Source organism: Protomyctophum parallelum (genome assembly GCF_964188405.1).
Source record: "Protomyctophum parallelum genome assembly, chromosome: 6".
Classification (NCBI taxonomy): Eukaryota; Metazoa; Chordata; class Actinopteri; order Myctophiformes; family Myctophidae; genus Protomyctophum; species Protomyctophum parallelum.
Window position 1 is genome coordinate 15,856,455 of NC_139701.1, and position 17,187 is coordinate 15,873,641.

Here is a 17,187-nt window from a genome sequence, read left to right on the forward strand (position 1 = left end):
TGCAAAAATAGCAGAACAACAAGCGGTCACTGTGAGCTTATAGCAAATCTTTGAATCTATATATATTTTTAAAGCGAACATTTTAACAAACTCAAATCTTTGCATCTGGAGGTCCCCATCGCGGCACAACATATTTTCATTTGGGGGTCCTTGGCATGACAAGGCTTTGAGAACCCTGGGCCTATAAGTTACATTTGTACACCTGAGTTAGACCTGTAAGGTTCCATTTGGTTCCATGTGTACACTCTCAGAGTTACACACCTGCAAGGGTCCATTTAATTCCATACATCTCAGAGTTACAGACCTGTAAGGGTCCATTTGGTTCCATTTGTACACTCTCAGAGTTACAGCCACATCACTGGCCACATGGTTCCTATTCCAATCCTAACTATCCATCATTAATCTGGGGACGTCCCCTGGAACACACTCAAGGACCCCTGGGGGGGTCCCTGGACCACACTTTGAGAACCACTGTGGTGCAGTATACGGTACAGTACGGTATGGTACGGTACAGACCGCCACTCATCAAACTAACAAAGGGACGTGTTCATGTTGGGTTCACTCAACATCTCCATGGCAGCTGCGTTGACAGGGGAGGTGGGCCCAGGTGTAGCTGCCTTGGCCCCTCATTGTTCTCCCCGTTCGGGAACAGAATGTATGAGCGATGTACGATGATTAGAAAAGCAACAACCACGCTGTACCCTCTCTCCCTCTCCGCCTGCCAGTGCAAGACGCGGAGCAACACAGAACACACTCTCCTAATATATAGACTCTTGTGTGTGTGTGTGTGAGGCACACGGATGAGCAGTCAAGGTACATACCGTCCGTGATCACCACACAGTGTGTACAAAAGAAGAAAGGAAGGACGCCTGGCTGCCTACTGAACAGAACAGAGAGTAACAGAGAAGAGGAGGGTGTGTGTGTGCGTGTGTGTGTGTGTATGTGTGTGCAGGGGGGGGGGGGGTTAATCTCGAGTCATCTTCTGTACAGACTACAGAGTAGACCGCTAGACCTAGTGCACATGTAAGACGAGCTGCTATCTTTATACACGTTTTAAATCCGAGGCTCTTTTTTGTGTGTGTGTGACATTAATTTGCCATTGACAATGAAAGGAGAATTTACGTCATGTGTGACCAATTTGACTACTGAGGGACTCCCATTGGATTTTTTTGAATTTTTGTTTTTTCAAATTGACATATTGGTTGTTCAGTTTGACCCACCAGTTTTGGAGATATGGCTTATAGAGTAATGTCTTGCAGAAAACAGCGAGTTGAGAAAAGAGGCTTGAAAGGTTCACTTCTGTGGTCTCTAACATTACACCTAGCTACATGTTTATGCATTTATTTCATATTTACAGATTTCAGCTCTGACACTTATTTCAGACATGCTCTAGTATGTGAATAGTCTGCCTGTGCTATTAACTCATTTTGGGGAAACAAATTAGTTTTTCTCCTCTGGTGAAAAGCTGGAATTTGCGCGATGGCAGGCTCTCAGTCAAATATGTTTGACTGAGAGTGTTACAATGTAATGTCAAACATGGACAATGAATGGAGGATTTATGTTATATGTGGACGAACAAATCGGCTTTCTACCGTTTTAATTGAATTTAATTGAATATATAAAAAAACTAATTAAATAATCATCTTACATGATCATGGTGAAAAGATGAGTTGTTTTAAACATTGTATCATGGTTAAAAGATAATAACATAAGTCGACAAATTAGTATATTAATTTTTTCATTGGATGATGTACGACGACAAGAGCACCCCTCACTTCACACATGTGTGATTTTTGGATACCATTTAAATAGTTTGGGGAAAGAATGTTGCTATTTTCCAAAAGGGACTGCAAAAGTATATTTTATATATATATATATATATATATATATATATATATATATATATATATATGTATAAATAAAAAGCTGTATACCTTGTCCCTGTATAAATGACAAGTGTATAACGACGCAATGTCACATAGCACTGTTTACAGTAATGCTGTACCCCCGCCAACTGTATTTATACTTTACACATTTTCAACGGTTTTCATTATATGATGACGCTTGCTTTCCTCATGCAAATGAAGGTCCTTTCACTTGAATTGATCAGATAGAGAGAAAGAGCAAGAGACAGACAGAGAGAGAGACAGTGAGCCCCACACACACACACACACACACACAGCGTGTGTTCCGTTGCAGCAACAGAACGTCAAGTGATCCATTTGATAAGTCGATTTGATTTGTCGAACAGCTGTAATAACGTTTCCATGCACTTAACATACAGCACTGTATCTGGGGCTGTCACGATTACAGACTGAAGCTGACACTTTCCATTTCTGATTGCCTTTAAGGTTCATAATCACAAATTGCACAGGGCAGATAGTTTTCAAAATACTTCATCAATATTGGAAATAGTTGCTCTACAAGCTTACATATTTTTGTAGATCTGCTATTTTAAAAATCACACCTGTGTGAAGTGAGCGGTGGAACGGTACCGTGTGGGGGTCCCCGGGGGGTCCCCGCAACATCCAGACCCCCAGGAACGCGCCCAAGGGGGCTGCCCGGTTCCGGTGAGCCTTCCCAAGGCCAAAGCGGTCGAGAAATGACAAAGTTACCGTGTTCCAGACAGACAGACATACACACAGCTACGTAATGGAGCGGTTAGGCACCATTCAAAAATGTTTGAAAATGTGTGAACATTTTCCAACATGGAAACGATTGACGATAATGCAAAAGTAATAGCGTTCATCTCAAAGAATTGCAATTAGGCGATTATGTAATAATTGTGACAGGCCTAACTGTAGCCTCAACTAGATGAAGAACAATGTTTTTTTTCGCAGGCCTTTCGCTGCTCCATGCCGCTCAGTGTAGCAGCCCGGCTGTAAGCTGGAGAATGATGAATGACTTGTGAAACTTGTGACACAGGACTCAGCCGGTGCTGAGTGCTGTGTCCATGACAAGAGAGAGAGACGGACTGACAGAGAGTGAAAGTGAACAACCTGGACAGTGAGAGCGTGGGTTAAAGCGAAAGAAAATATCACGACCGATACTGTGTGTAATGTCCAAGTCGTCCTCCTAATGTGCGCTTTGTGAAAACCGTGCGAAACGAGCCCTCCACACTCCATGCGCTGATTCCTAAACAATTAACGCAATATGTAAAATTATGATGTTTTAAGAGGAATACTGTTGTTCTACATATACTGCCAACCAGGTGAAGAAATCACAGATTGAGGCTTTAACCTTTGCTTTTATATGAAATAACCAAGACTATTAACATTTTACCCCCAAAGACCACTGGGGGACTTTTTGAGAACCTGCACTGTTATAGTGTACATTAAGCTCTTTCTCTGCATAGCTCTGCCATTCATGAAGGTGAGCCTGTGTCTGCCCATCCAACCAAAAGAAAACTCTCTCTTGCAGTTAGAGAGTGTGTGTTTTTGTGAGTGTATGTGTGTGTGTGTGTGTGTGTGTGTGTGTGTGTGTGTGTGTGTGTGTGTGTGTGTGTGTGTGTGTGTGTGTGTGTGTGTGTGTGTGTGGTTCTGGTCTGAGTCACTTCCGTTTCATGGCTGAGCACAAATGTGACTTCTCATAATACCATGTCCACTTGCAGCTGTCATGTCACTATCGCATCACTTTAACATTTCCACCTTTCGCCAGAAGCATCTGATTCGTAGGGTGGTACATGGGGTCAGAGACTGTAAGAGGAAGCTGGTACTATCATGTCAGTTAAGCAAACCATGCCTTGAAGAGAGACCCCTTTTCTGTACTTCACTCCTTCAGAACGAGAAACAGCTACTAATGCAACGGACGTTCTGGTTGCCAGTCAAATATAGCTTTAAAAAATGTACAATACATGCAAGGTTACATATTTATCCTACCAATAGTAAGGAATACAAGAGTCAAACTAGGAGCACTTCAAGTACTCAACTGTAATGTACCAACTACCAACACTGCGCGCGCACACGGACGCACACACGCACGTCCCTAAACTACCAGAGGTGTTGTCTGACTCTGTAAGGGGCATCACATTTAATTTTAAGTGCGTTACAGAGCAACAGAAGTAAACATAAATAAAATGACACACACATGAGCCATTGTAAAGATATGAGTATGTGAAGAGAGAGAGAGAGAGTGTGCCTGCATGTCATCATGAACCTAATCGACAATATAGTATGTGTTAAGAGAGAGAGAGAGAGGAGGGGGGGGGAGAGAGGGAGGGTGTACTGGGGTAACACCAGGACAGTCTTTGAGAGTAAAAGGGTTTTTGGGCTTGTAGATCGGCCATTTTTGCTACTTTTGGAATTCAAATCCTGAAAAGTAAGGGTTTTGGGACATGACGAGGTGTCCAGTCCACCCGACAAGAGACCATTTTGTGACAGCGAGGATTAGCCGACGCCGTGCCGAGCCTTTAGTAGTCTGCTCGCCTATGCAGCAGCAGACCCATGCCGTAAAAGGATAAGTGGTAATAATCGTTATAATAATAATAATAATAATAAGGCACTGAAGAGTAAAACTAACATATTCTAGCATGGAAGCAGAACATGAGGCACGATGGCACAGAAACAAACGAGCGACTCTTTTCTGTGGAGATGGAAAACAACATCATCTCCAACTTTCCTCCGTGAGGGGGGCGGGGGGGGGGTCATGTTTAAAAGGTTGGAAAATTGAGAACAGTAGTAGTAGTAGTTGTGTTCACTGCGTTGCTGCTGGCTCCTCTGACAGGCTTATTGCGCAACACTCAGGCTAGCTGCTCCCTTGTGTGTGTATATAAAACAGCCTTTTAGCGGCGGACCGAACTAATGGGAACGTGTTTATCTGAAAACGCCCCCCCCCCTTTTTTTTGGCCTTTTTTCCCCATTGAGATTGTAGTAGTGTGCCGGGGCAACACGGTGGGCACGCGAGAGAGCACGTTTGTGTTAGGGGGTGCGTGAGTGAGTGTGTAACATGCACGTGTGTGTGCGTGTTGTGAGAGAGAGAGAGAGAGAGAGAGAGAGCTCTGTCCCATATGTACAGCGATGGCTCTACATTTCAACTGCAAAACTTTTGACACGTGCCGTGCCATGCAACGCATATCACAGGTTTTGCATTGGTTTTTCCATGCACTCTGCAGTGGTGGAAAAAGTACTCACATTTGTTTTACTTAAGTGAAATATCAATACTGCCATCATGCAGAAATGCTCTGTAAAAGTCCAGAATTCAAAGTAAAAAAGGTATCTGCATCAAAATAAACTCAAAGTACCGTAAGTAAAAGTACTCATTGTGCAGAATGTCCCATTCCACAAGTTCAAAATGTATAAAGAAACTTTTGAAAATAGCTGATCTACAAGCTCACAATGTGTCGCATCGCGACACATTGTGAGCTTGTAGGTCGGCAAAATATTTATAGTGCAAAAAACAAATAAATAGTGCTGAAGTGGTTACAGACCGAGTTTTGTAATAATAATCTAAATCTACAAAATAGCTATTAACTAAAGTTTTCAAATTGGATCCGAGATGTAGTGGAGTTAAGTAAAAGTATTGGAAATACTCAAGTACAGTATAAATAAATACATCAAAACTGTACTTAAGTACAGTGCTTAACCCATTCTGGGCGGGAACCCCTATTTGTATCTTACCCCCTCAGGCCGGGCACCCATATTTGGGTTCTGTACAGTATGTACAGTATTCAAAAATGTAAATTTTTTGATGCTGCTATATAAATATTTGAAGTTTTTCAGAAACCTTAGGTCAGGATTTAGAGGCGTTTTTAGAATCGGCCTTAGGCCTAAATGGGTTGGTAACTGTACTTACACCACTGGTTGTTACTAACTCGAGTGCTAGGATTGTTGCTTTTTGAATGCTCAAGCAACACAACACTGACATGTTTTGTACAAACACAATATGAGAATAGGTACTGTACATGCACTCGTTTGTATATCTGGGAGCTTTCTATGTCATGGTCTCGTCACTGTACCTCCATCCCTCCCTCCCCCAGTTCACGGTTGCTTACTGCCCGGTTATCATGGAAACAAATAAAAAAGTAGGTGAATCAATATAAGGTTTAACCCAAAAACATGTATACAAAAGGTTTTTCAATGGATTCTGGTAGTATTGGGCATGCTAAATAGCATACTAAAAGTCTACCAAAATCTACTCCCCAGAAAGCCGTCATTTTCAAGATTGCGTCCCAGACGGAGTTTAAAATGGCCATATATCAAATGGGAAAACATTTGCAAAGTATTTTTCAACTTATTCTAGTACCTCTGGACATGCTTAAAGGAGAATTCTATGCTAGAAGGCTTTCTTACCTTTATTTGTAGTTGTTACGTCCCCACCAAAGAGGTCCAGGTGTTATTTTGTGCAAAAGCTCCTTATTGGCTATTTCCCCTACCATAAGCCTTAAATTAATTGCATTGAATTGAATGGGGCTATGGGGTGTTGTGCTAATTTGCTTATTTCCATCGCTCAAAATTATAATTATTTTGTATATATCCTCTCTTCATAATGTAAATAATATCCCAAGCGGCCCAGTTTACTACTTATTTCGATGGAAATAAGCGAATTAGCACAACACCCCATAGCCCCATTCAATTCAATGCAATTCATTGAGCGCTTATGGTAGGGGAAATAGCCAGGTGTTTTTTTGCACAAAAAAACACCTGGACCTCTTTGGTGGGGACGTAATAACTACAAAGAAAGGTAAGAAAGGTAAGAAAACATTCTAGCATGGAATTCTCCTTTAAGAACATACTACAAATTAAGGAAAATATACCTTCGGTAAAGGCGTCATTTCCAAGATGGCGTTAACAATGGCAGGCTTATAAAGCTTATAAACAGCTATACTGTATATCTCAATTGAAAATAAATTATACAAAATATGTTTCACTTGATTCTTGTACCTGTAGACATGGCTTATGAACATACAAAAGATTTAGGAAAATACACCTTTCGGAAAGGCTTCATTTTAAAGATGGCGTTCAAAATGGTAGCCGGCACCGCTATACTGTACATATCTCAATAGAAAACATTGATACAAATGATTTTTCACTTAATTCTGGTAGTATTGGCCATGCTAAATAACATAAAGTCTACCAAAATCTACCTTCAGGAAAGGCTTCATTTTCCAAATGGGACAGGTACCAGAATCAAGCGACAAATCATTAATATAAATATATTCTATTGAGATATACAGTATAGCCAATTTAAGCTTGGCTGGCTGCCATGTTGGACGTCATCTTGAAAATGAAGCCTTTCCTGTAGGTAGATTTTGGTAGACTTTTAGTATGTTATTTAGCATGCCCAATACTACCAGAATCCATTGAAAAACATTTTGTATCAATTTTTTGGGGGTTAAGGGATATTTCTTCCTAAATTGACTCACCTAAAGAAACAAACACAGAACTTCAAGTTCTGGGAAGTTTACTTTCAGATTGTGGGAGGTTTCTCTTCGTTGCCCTTCGTATGCTCGTCAAAAAGAGCCCAAGGCCAAGCCTTGAATGTGGGACAGCAGCCAATTTGTCCCGAGGGGTGAGCCAGCCACCGTCGCTTTATTTGGCAAGCGGCAGAATGCATTGAACAGAGATGATTCTGTGCATTCCAGCATTTGAAGAGGAGCCATTCCCTCGTCGCCCTCATGTTGTCTCATCACTGCTGGCCGCTCCACCCCGCCGAAAAACCCTTTTGTTTCCACTTTGTGATGTACTCTAATTTAGACTACAGCTAAACAATGAAACTTGGAACAGGTCCCACACACACATACACACACACGCTCGCACACAAAAACATGCACGCGCACGCACACGCACACACACACACACACACACACACACACACACACACACACACACACACACACACACACACACACACACACACACACACACACACACACACACACACACACACACACACACACACACACAATAATGAGCATGTGTGCCATGTGCTTAACTAAGCGCACACCCTCACTGTGGGTCTGGAGTATGAAATGTTATATACACACACACAGCGGTGACGGTGATATGGGGGAGCATGTGTGGTTTGGGCGTTTTCCTGGAAATTATGTTTTTCAGTCCCCCAAAGAGATTTTACAAGCCAGTTGCGAGTTAACGAGGCATCTTAAATACAACTGATGAAGGTTCAAATTAACCCTTGCTACTAGTACCTACACCCACACACACACAAGTCAAGGTTTGCCAAACGGGTGGCTGCCTGGGACATCGCTCTGGGCGCAATGGCGCATGTCATGGAATAAACTAAGCAAAATAAAATCTCACAAATGAAAATGTAATGATGCGTTTACTGTAGATATTATAATCATTATAAAGCTAATGTTGCTGTGTTTCTACATACAGCCAACGAGTTGACAAAATCACAGATTGAGGCTTTAAAAACTGACATTTGTAATTTCTGAGAGTCTCAGAAATGGTTCCATTCATGTTTATGGAAAGAAAATGTATTTCTGTTGCTAGTTCTAACACTTGCGCTGCAACGTGTTTGTGAGCTTGTACATCTGCTATTTTCATACAAGACATGATTCTGGCTGCTATGGAATCTAAATGACTAAAATCGGTCGTGGCGTCTGAGAACTTTAATCCTTGTGGCGCGCGTGTGCATGCATGCATGCACGCATGCAGGACAGGCTGTAGCCGAGAGGCCGTCAGGGACTGGGTCGGGAAGGTCACCGGTTTGACCCTCGGTACGCCCAGCGTAGTACATGTCTAATTGTCCCTGACTAAGACACTTGACCCCTAACAGCAACTCCCCAGAGCGCTTGTCATAGCAATGTGATGCAGCCATCACCTGGGTGAAGCCTTAAAAGCCATTCCCCCCTACATCCAGGGCCTCGAATATACTTCGCTTTTGCGACGTACGCTGAAGGGGGTGCACACGCTTATCAGACACACCAAAGGTCTGAAATCACCTGTCACTCCCAACATGCGTTGGTCCTTAACGACATGCGTTGGTCCGACATGCGTTGGTCCGAACGACATGCATTGCGTCTCAAAAATACTTTCCAGTTTGCGACGTACACTGAAGATCTTATGTTGGGTACTATAAATGGAAGCAAATTCACCCTGAGAGGTGTCAAACTCAGATTTGAACATTTGCATTTTCTCTTTTGTTGAGATGAAAATTCATCAGCACCACTTAAGTTAATGCCCCTGAGCTCTGGGTAACGTGTCTACTAACTTCACTGCACACAATACCCGTCTGTCTGTATACTCAGCTCACACACACACACACACACACACACCTGACACGTCCCATCCTGTGCTACTGCCACCTCTGCCAGTATCACTATGGTTACACAGACAGCTGCTGATGCCACACTGAAAGGGAGAGACACACACACACGAGAACAATTAGGAAACGGACACTAGCTGCTCTCCAGTGACATCACACAAATGGTAACAACACACAGTCCTTCCGGCGTCCTATTCATTCAGTCTCTGACTCTCACATCAACATACAGTACAGTACACAGAACCCCCTGTGTTGTTGTTGATGCCGCTGGGACTGAGGACAAAGTCTCTGATAAACAACCATTAGCTTCAGGAATATCATGGGCTGAAAAAACTTTACCTTTTTACCCTGACACAGACACACACACACCTATATATCACACACACACGTCACATACACAAAAAAAGAAGGTCGGATGGACTCGCAATTTTGAACTCACAACACACTCCCACTCTCTCTCTCTCTCTCTCTCTCAGCCCATCTCTCCCTCTCTCTCAAATAAACAAACACATGCGGGGCACACACCTCCTCTGCCCGTTCCCTCCCCACTAGCGCTAGTGAGGAAGGAAGCAGCTGATAAACAGGCCTACTTAAGTACAAGGCCGGAGGTGCCATGTGGAGCGTGTTGACCGTCGTCTTCTAAGGCCATAATCAATTCTCAAGACATGAGAGCCACGTTTGCTCGCTCGACAGCAACGAGAGAGCCGAGCAATACTTCAGGTCACGACTCACACTGAGACTGACAGTGAGAGAGAATAGAGAGAAGAGAGGAGAGGAGAGAGAAAGAGAGAGAGAGACACAGTTGTGTTACATTAGTGCGAGGCGAGGGGCAGGGCAGAATTCTTTAACTCATATTCAGGCTTCGACAGCAAATTGCCTTTCGACATGTCGCTCGTTGACTGACATCGTATTTTCAACTGACAAGTGTCAACCCACTTTTTTTTCCCCCACTGTTGAAAACCTGTTGAGCGACGCTTGTCACCCAGGCAGGCATATATTATTAGGCTTCACTCTCCCAACATTTGGACGGGCGACAACCAACGTCAACAAATAATAAAACAAACCTCAGTTTTTGGAGGCAGGTATTCAATGGTGTGCGAGTGAACGCAAAGAAAAAAAGAAAAGAAATGCACACAGTCACTTTCTTTGTTGTAATTTACCCACGTGCTCGTTAACGCCCCCCTAACCCAAATAGTGTTGTTGGTGGAACGAAAAGGGTTTTAAAAGGAGGAGGGCATCTAGTGTCTATAAAGAGGTGGCTTACAAGTCCAAGTGTTTGGGGGGGGGGGGGGGGGACACAAACAGAAAAGTTCCTCCCTTCTGTGCACGTTCTCATTGGCCCAGAGCTCTCCCTCCCCCCAATCCCATCCCCTCCCTTCCCACAAAAAAAAATCCAACAAATGTACTCTTTTTCAACACAAACTGCACAAGACCCGCTTTTCACATACCACCAAACGTTTCCACTTATAGCATACCCACCCAGCACTGGTGGGTGCTGTTAGACAGGAGCGGAGGGGGGAGGGTGGTGGGGGGGAAGGAGTTGCTCCAGGACGCAGAGAGCATGACCGCACCGCTGCAGAATGCCCTGAGAATGTTTAACATGAGGGCAAACTTCCAGAAACTCGCTCGCACTCCCTAAATCTCTCGGCGGGCGCTGCAGCATGCTGCTGCTCTCCATGCAGACATCTGAGCTTTGTTTTCATCACAGAGCTGTGCTCGCAAGACATACATAGAGAACATTATTGCATCACCACCTGTGTGTGCGGGACGGGCTAAACACGATTTCATGTATGCACTGGAGGAAACAGTGGGGGGCTTGCTGCACCACCAGGGATGCAACTATAAGCATCATTTTAAATAATCAAAATGCTCTATTGTTTTTGTTGTTATTAGTTCATTAGCCCCAAAAAACATGTTTTTTCCCCCTCATGCATCACTGAACTGAATATGCAATAGCTAAACTTGTATCAAGTCGTTTCCACCTCTTAATTGTGTCACAACCACCCACCAGAACGCACGATTCTTACCTGTCCTCATCCCCATCGATGGTAATAGGGATGCCAAAGATGCTGACGGTGGTGGGCGCTCCTCCGCCGACACTTTGGGAGATAAAAGGCACGCCGCCGTCTTTCCCCGCCAGGGCACCGGCGCCGGGCTGAGGTAGGATGTCAGACTTTCGGCCACTTTCGAAGCCTCCTCCTCCCGCGCCGGGCGTGTGGTTCAGCATGCTGTTGGGCACTGTGGCAGGCACATGGTGGACACTGTTGTATGCGATGGTGGTGGTGGTAGAGAGTAGCACGGAGCCCACCGATGATGCCCCACCACCGCCCACCTGGACCATCAGGCCATGGGCCGAGGCTGCCTCCCCCCCGCCCTGAGCCACTGCAGGGGAGATGGCAGGCGAGGACCCCCCCTTGCCGGCCGGAGGCCCCATCGAGAGGTTTTGAGCGTTCGAGCCGTGTGGCTGCAGAGTGGCAAACTGCTGCTGCCTGTAGTCCAGTTGGCCACCGCCATGAGTCGAGTAGGCAAACTGCTGGGCAGTGGGTGGCATGAGTGGAAATTTGTGCAGCGTGGTGGCGGCACCGTGCAGTGGTGCACCATTGAGGCCGCTAGGGTGGAGGAGGTTTTGAGGCACACCGGGCTGCATGTTGTTGGCCTGTTGAGGGTGCTGCTGCTGGGGCACCGCTGTCGAATATCCGCCGGTGGGCTGAAAGGCACTCGCCCCGGCACTCCCCGCCTGGGACGCTAAAGTGTAGCCTTGCTGCGGAGGCTGCTCCGGAGGATGAGTGTGATAGGCGACCGAGTAACCGCTGTCGGCGTTGTTGTTGGACTCCTGAGCGGAGCCGGCACTGGGGATGACCACGGAGCCACCGGTGACCCCTCCGAGCCCGCTGTCCCCCCTGTCCACGTTGTTGTGGTCCAGGACGACAGCGTGCTTTATACTATCCACAGTCCTGCTCATGATAGTCGAGCCCTCCGAGTCTCGCTCGTAGAACTCGGTGCACGTCCATCGGCCCCGCCGGAAGGGCTCTCCGGTACCGTGGTCGAGTTTAATGACCCTGAAACGGGAATTAAATGTGGTGGTGGTGGTTGATGATGATGATGTGATGCTGGTGGCGACTGGAGCCACATTAGCGGGGACGGTCACATGATGATGATGATGAGGGACCGAGTTGACCATATGCTGGGTGGTGGTGGTGGTCGAGCTTGGAGCAGAAGGCGCCTGACTCGCAGTTGGCCCGGCGGGCACACACCCCCCTGCCAGGTGCGGAGTGACAGGACCGGAGCAGCCCGCGCTGCCTCTGACAGAGAAGCCCCCGTTGACAGGACCCTGGTGGTGGTGCTGCTGCTCTCCCACGTTGTTCAGAGTCTCCTCGGACGAGCTGCGGTCGCACGCGCCCAGCAGGTCGGCGCCGCCGCTGCGGGACACGTCGAAGATCTCCGACGACACGTCCTCCGTCCGGGACTCGTCCGGGTCGTCGAGGCTCTCCGTGTCGTCCGCGACGCTGCTCGCCGCCACCTGAGCCTGTGTCACGCTGGTGATCTGGAAGCAGCTCTTCTTCTTAGCCGGCATTTTCGACATGTTTGAAGGTGGTGGTGGTCTGTCTCGTCTGTCTCCCGCGGAGGACAGCGAAAACAAAAAGTGCTGCGTGTGTGTGCGATAAATACAATCACAATCGATCCCAATTGTCACAGGTGGCAATAACTACGAAACAAGACACGTATGCGACATTTTCATAAGCTCCCCCTCTCTGTCTGTCTCTCTCCGCTTGCTCTGTCACTGTCTCCTCTCGTCTTCAAAAAAAAGAAAAGAAAAAGTGTGACAAGTTTAAAGCCACCAACCAGTTTCCTCCGTAACTCAGGGACGTCGCTGTAATACCTTGGGCTGGCTTGGTTCTTCCTCCCGCCGCGGCCGATAGACAGTCAGTCAGTCCATTCGAGTCTGTCCGGGCTGAGACGACACAGTCTCCCGGTGAGGTGAGGTGACAGCACGCCAGCCGCCTCCCCCTTCTCTCTCCTCTCCTCCGCCCGGTCCTCCGCGAGCTCTGACCCGGCCTTTCCCCGCCGTCACACAGCGCCTATATCCCGGCGTGGGAGTTGTGTGTCTGTCGGCAGTTGTCTGCTTCCAATCCCAGCTGTTAGCAGCACTTTAGTGTGCTGGCGGGCCCCGTCCGTCCTCCTCTCTGTCTCCCCTTCAGCCAGCAGATATCTCTCTGGCTAACTCGAAGCTAAAGTTAGCTCAAACGTTAGCTTTTTTAGTTTTCTAACCTTTCCGCCTCGGAACTAGCAACTCCATGATGATGTAAACAAGCCCACATAACACTCCATATCGGCCCTTTTCCCCTCCGACAGAATACGGAACGTGTAAATGTGTCCACCGCCCGATATCCGAGAAGTGAAACGTTCCGAACTCAAGGAAGTTTAGCTTCTTTTCCCAGAGCTGCTGCTGCTGCTGCTGCCTTCGGCGGCTAGCTGACAGATAGAGCACTTCTCTCCACTGTGTGGCAATGTGAGCAGAAGAGCTCCAAGCTAACAGGCTAACTACTCACTGCCCCGCTTTCTCTCTTCCTCCAAGGCAGGGTCTATACATCCCATAGTCTGGAGGGACTGTCTTGTTGCGGTTGGCTGGCTTGTTGGCTGTCGGGGGTGGGTGTCAGGATCGCAATTATTTTAAAAATGTCAACAGTTTTGTTTTGTTTTGTTTTGTTTTTTGTGTTGATTAGATTTTCTTTTTCACAGTTTACATTTCAAACGGAAACACAGTTTCTGTTTATTTTTTATTTATAGTGCAACATCAAAACAATAAATACAATAGCACAATAACACAATAACAAGCATAATACGATGTGTATGGCTGCCATAAGTACCATGCGATAGGACACAGTTAAAGATAGGCAAAATGCGTTCAGATTCAGATCTATCTATATATCTATCTATCTATCTATCTATCTATCTATCTATCTATCTATCTATCTATCTATCTATCTATCTATCTATCTATCTATCTATCTATCTATCTAATATCAATCAATCAACATCAAGCAATCAATCAACCACTACTTGATGTACTGTAAACCAAACTAATAATTAAATGCACTAAAACCAGCGGTTTCCTGACAACCGAGCAATCACATTGTGACCGTTTGGGAAATGGGATGGCAAGCCTCAACTACTATAACTGGAACTGAAGGCGCTGCGCACTTTACGTCAAACAAATAAAGAATTGCCGTCTTTGCGCAAATACGTGAATCATTCATTTCGATCAAAAGGGTTTCATTTGTCACTGACTCATGCAGGTCCAACAAGCACTTTCAAGGAATCATTTTCTAAAGTAGACCTATTTTGCGGTTTTACCTAAAAATTACAATTTAAAGTGATTTGATTCAAATTGTTATTTTGAGGAAAAAACTAAAAACGTATTATTAAAAAAGCAGAGCAGGCTTTAGTATAGATGATGAATGATGACTCAGTCCTACTGAGTCATCATGAAAGAGTAAGAAGAATATTTTCAATGAATCATATAAAAATCCATCTCAATGAAATGAACTGTCGGGACAGTTGAATAGGCTTTTAACCCTGGCAGTGCTGGCACATTCTTTATAAGTGCATCACTTCTGATTAAGGCTGAGCTATGATAATGGATGACAGTGGGTTTAACTGTGTGCTGCTTGGAAAGGTTTTTTCCATCTAAAAGCCAGTGGTGTGTAAAGAAGTAGGCTACATTTACTCAAGTAAGTACTGTATTAAGTACAATTTTGAGGTCTTTTTTAGTGGTGCAACCACTCCATTGCGGAGCTATGTGTGTCCCTGGGTCCCTGGCTGGCTAGCCTCGGTACCAGGCTTTCATTTTTGTTGGTGCAAAAATTGAAAGCCTGGAGGAACGCATTGGCCGCTCTGGTCTAAAAGTGGGAGTCAACCCTTCCGGGTGGGTGTTGCTCCAAATTATGTGACGTAGGCTGCACTAGGGGGGAGAGGAGGGGCCGGGGGTGACGGACAGATCGATGAGATCCAATCAGGGCGTGCGCAAATCTGAGCCGCGACCCGCCCCTCTAGACCAGAAACCTAACACGTTAGCTCAGGCTACTGGCTGGCTGGCTGGGTCCAGCCGAGCACGGAAATAGTGGTTATTGGTTTTCACTTTTCACCACCAAGTTTCACTGTTGCGCAGCCTAACACCACACGGTAACTCTGCCATTTCTCAACCGTTTGGGACATGGGGGAGCTCGCTGGAACCGGCCCTGGGGGTCTGGATGTTCCGGGGACCCCTTCACACACAGTAACTGTCATTTCCCGACCGTTTCGGACGCGGGGCGGCTTGCCGGAACCGGCCCGCCACCCTGGGCATGTGTACCTCTGGGTCTGGAAGTTCTGTGGACCCCCCAGGGACCTCCATACGGAGTTGCACCAACCAGTTCACACGGGTGTGATTTATTTTACTCCAGTACATCTCAGAGGCAAATATTGTACTTTTTTACCCCATTCATTATTTGAAAACTTTAGTTACTGATTACTTTGTTTATTTGGATTGTTTATTATATAGCCTACGAAACACACTAACCAGTAACCACTTTACCCTATATTTCGGCCATCTGAAAATAACCGATCTACAAGCTCACAATGTGTTGCGTCGTGACACAATGTGAGCATGTAGATCTGCTATTTTAAATATATTTTTCATACATTTTGAACTTGTGGAATGGGACATTCTGCACAATAAGTGTTTTTACTTTTGGTAGGCTACTTTAAGTATATTTTGAGGCCGATACTTTTGTACTTTTACTCAAGAACATTTTTAATATAGGACTTCTACGTCTACGAACAGGGTATATATTGCAGTATTGACACTTTTACACAAAGTGAAACATGTGAGTACTTCTTTCCATTACTGATTAATAGTGGATGGCAGTAAGTATGAGTTTAAGTGTGTGCTGTATAGAAAAAATGCTGTAAGAAATATAGCCTCTATATACTATAGCACGCACAGACATGCATCAAGTTCCATCAGTATACTACTGTAAATGGACAGAGAGAGAGAGAGAGAGAGAGAGAGAGAGAGAGAGAGAGAGAGAGAGAGAGAGAGAAACGACCTAAGATGAGATCAGCAATGAAGACCTTCAGATCATCATTAATCACGTCCTGGTGACTCAGACACATTGAGTTCTCATGTTTTGGAAACTGGCAGGTAGGAGGAATGAATGTCATTCATCTCTGGATAAGGGCATGACATTAACCTTTGTCCACCGGTTGCATTTGCTATAGTGGAGAAGAGGTATTTAGGTTGGATAGGTAGGAGACTATAGAAGAGACCTAAAGAGACACGTCACCCCTTTTGCAACCAGATCTTATTTTAATGGTGTTTGGGAGACAAGAAACACTTTTTAGGTGGGTAATATGTGTTTTTAGATTATTTTAGTATTTCAAAGTGTCCATGATGTCATGAACACTGGGCTCACTTCTTCCTTCCTGGACAGCCCTCCTTTCTCCACAAGGATGAGCAGTGCACCAAAGCATTATGGGAATTGTAGTCCAGGAAGGAAGGAAGTGAGCCCAGTGTCCATGACATCATGGACACTTTGAAATATCAAAAAATTCTAATTACCCACGTAAAAACCCCCAGGAAAGTATTTCTTGTCTCCCAAATATCATTAAATAAGATCTGGTTGCAAAAGGGGTGAAGTGGCCCTTTAAGGGTGATATTCCTGAATATCTAGGCATAACACACGCAGGTGTGTTGCGTGCACTGACAAAATCAGATCTTCAAGTTCACAACATATCACATATATCCAACCAAGTATAAATCTGGGGTAAATAACACAGCAAAAAAAATGGCAACTTGGCAATAGCCCTATACATTATCTGAAATCCCAGTTGAACGTGATGCATGATGTACGTGAAAATTTGTACAAAACAATATAGCTGCACGCAGCAATAGCACTTTGAACAGGCATAACTCATGCCTCG

At 45.2% G+C, this 17,187-nt stretch overlaps 1 protein-coding gene across 1 annotated transcript in view; it reads right to left on the minus strand.

The window, feature by feature from the left end:
* LOC310859726 (TSC22 domain family protein 2-like) overlaps positions 1-13,716 on the minus strand; it is a 68,483-nt gene extending 54,767 nt beyond the window's left edge. Inside the window, exon 1 of the mRNA XM_083766420.1 lies at positions 11,253-13,716. Within this exon, the coding sequence (XP_083622546.1) occupies positions 11,253-12,808 (1,556 nt within the window). The 5' untranslated portion in view covers positions 12,809-13,716. The remainder of the gene's footprint in view (positions 1-11,252) is intronic.
* Between the last annotated feature and the right edge of the window lie 3,471 nt (positions 13,717-17,187).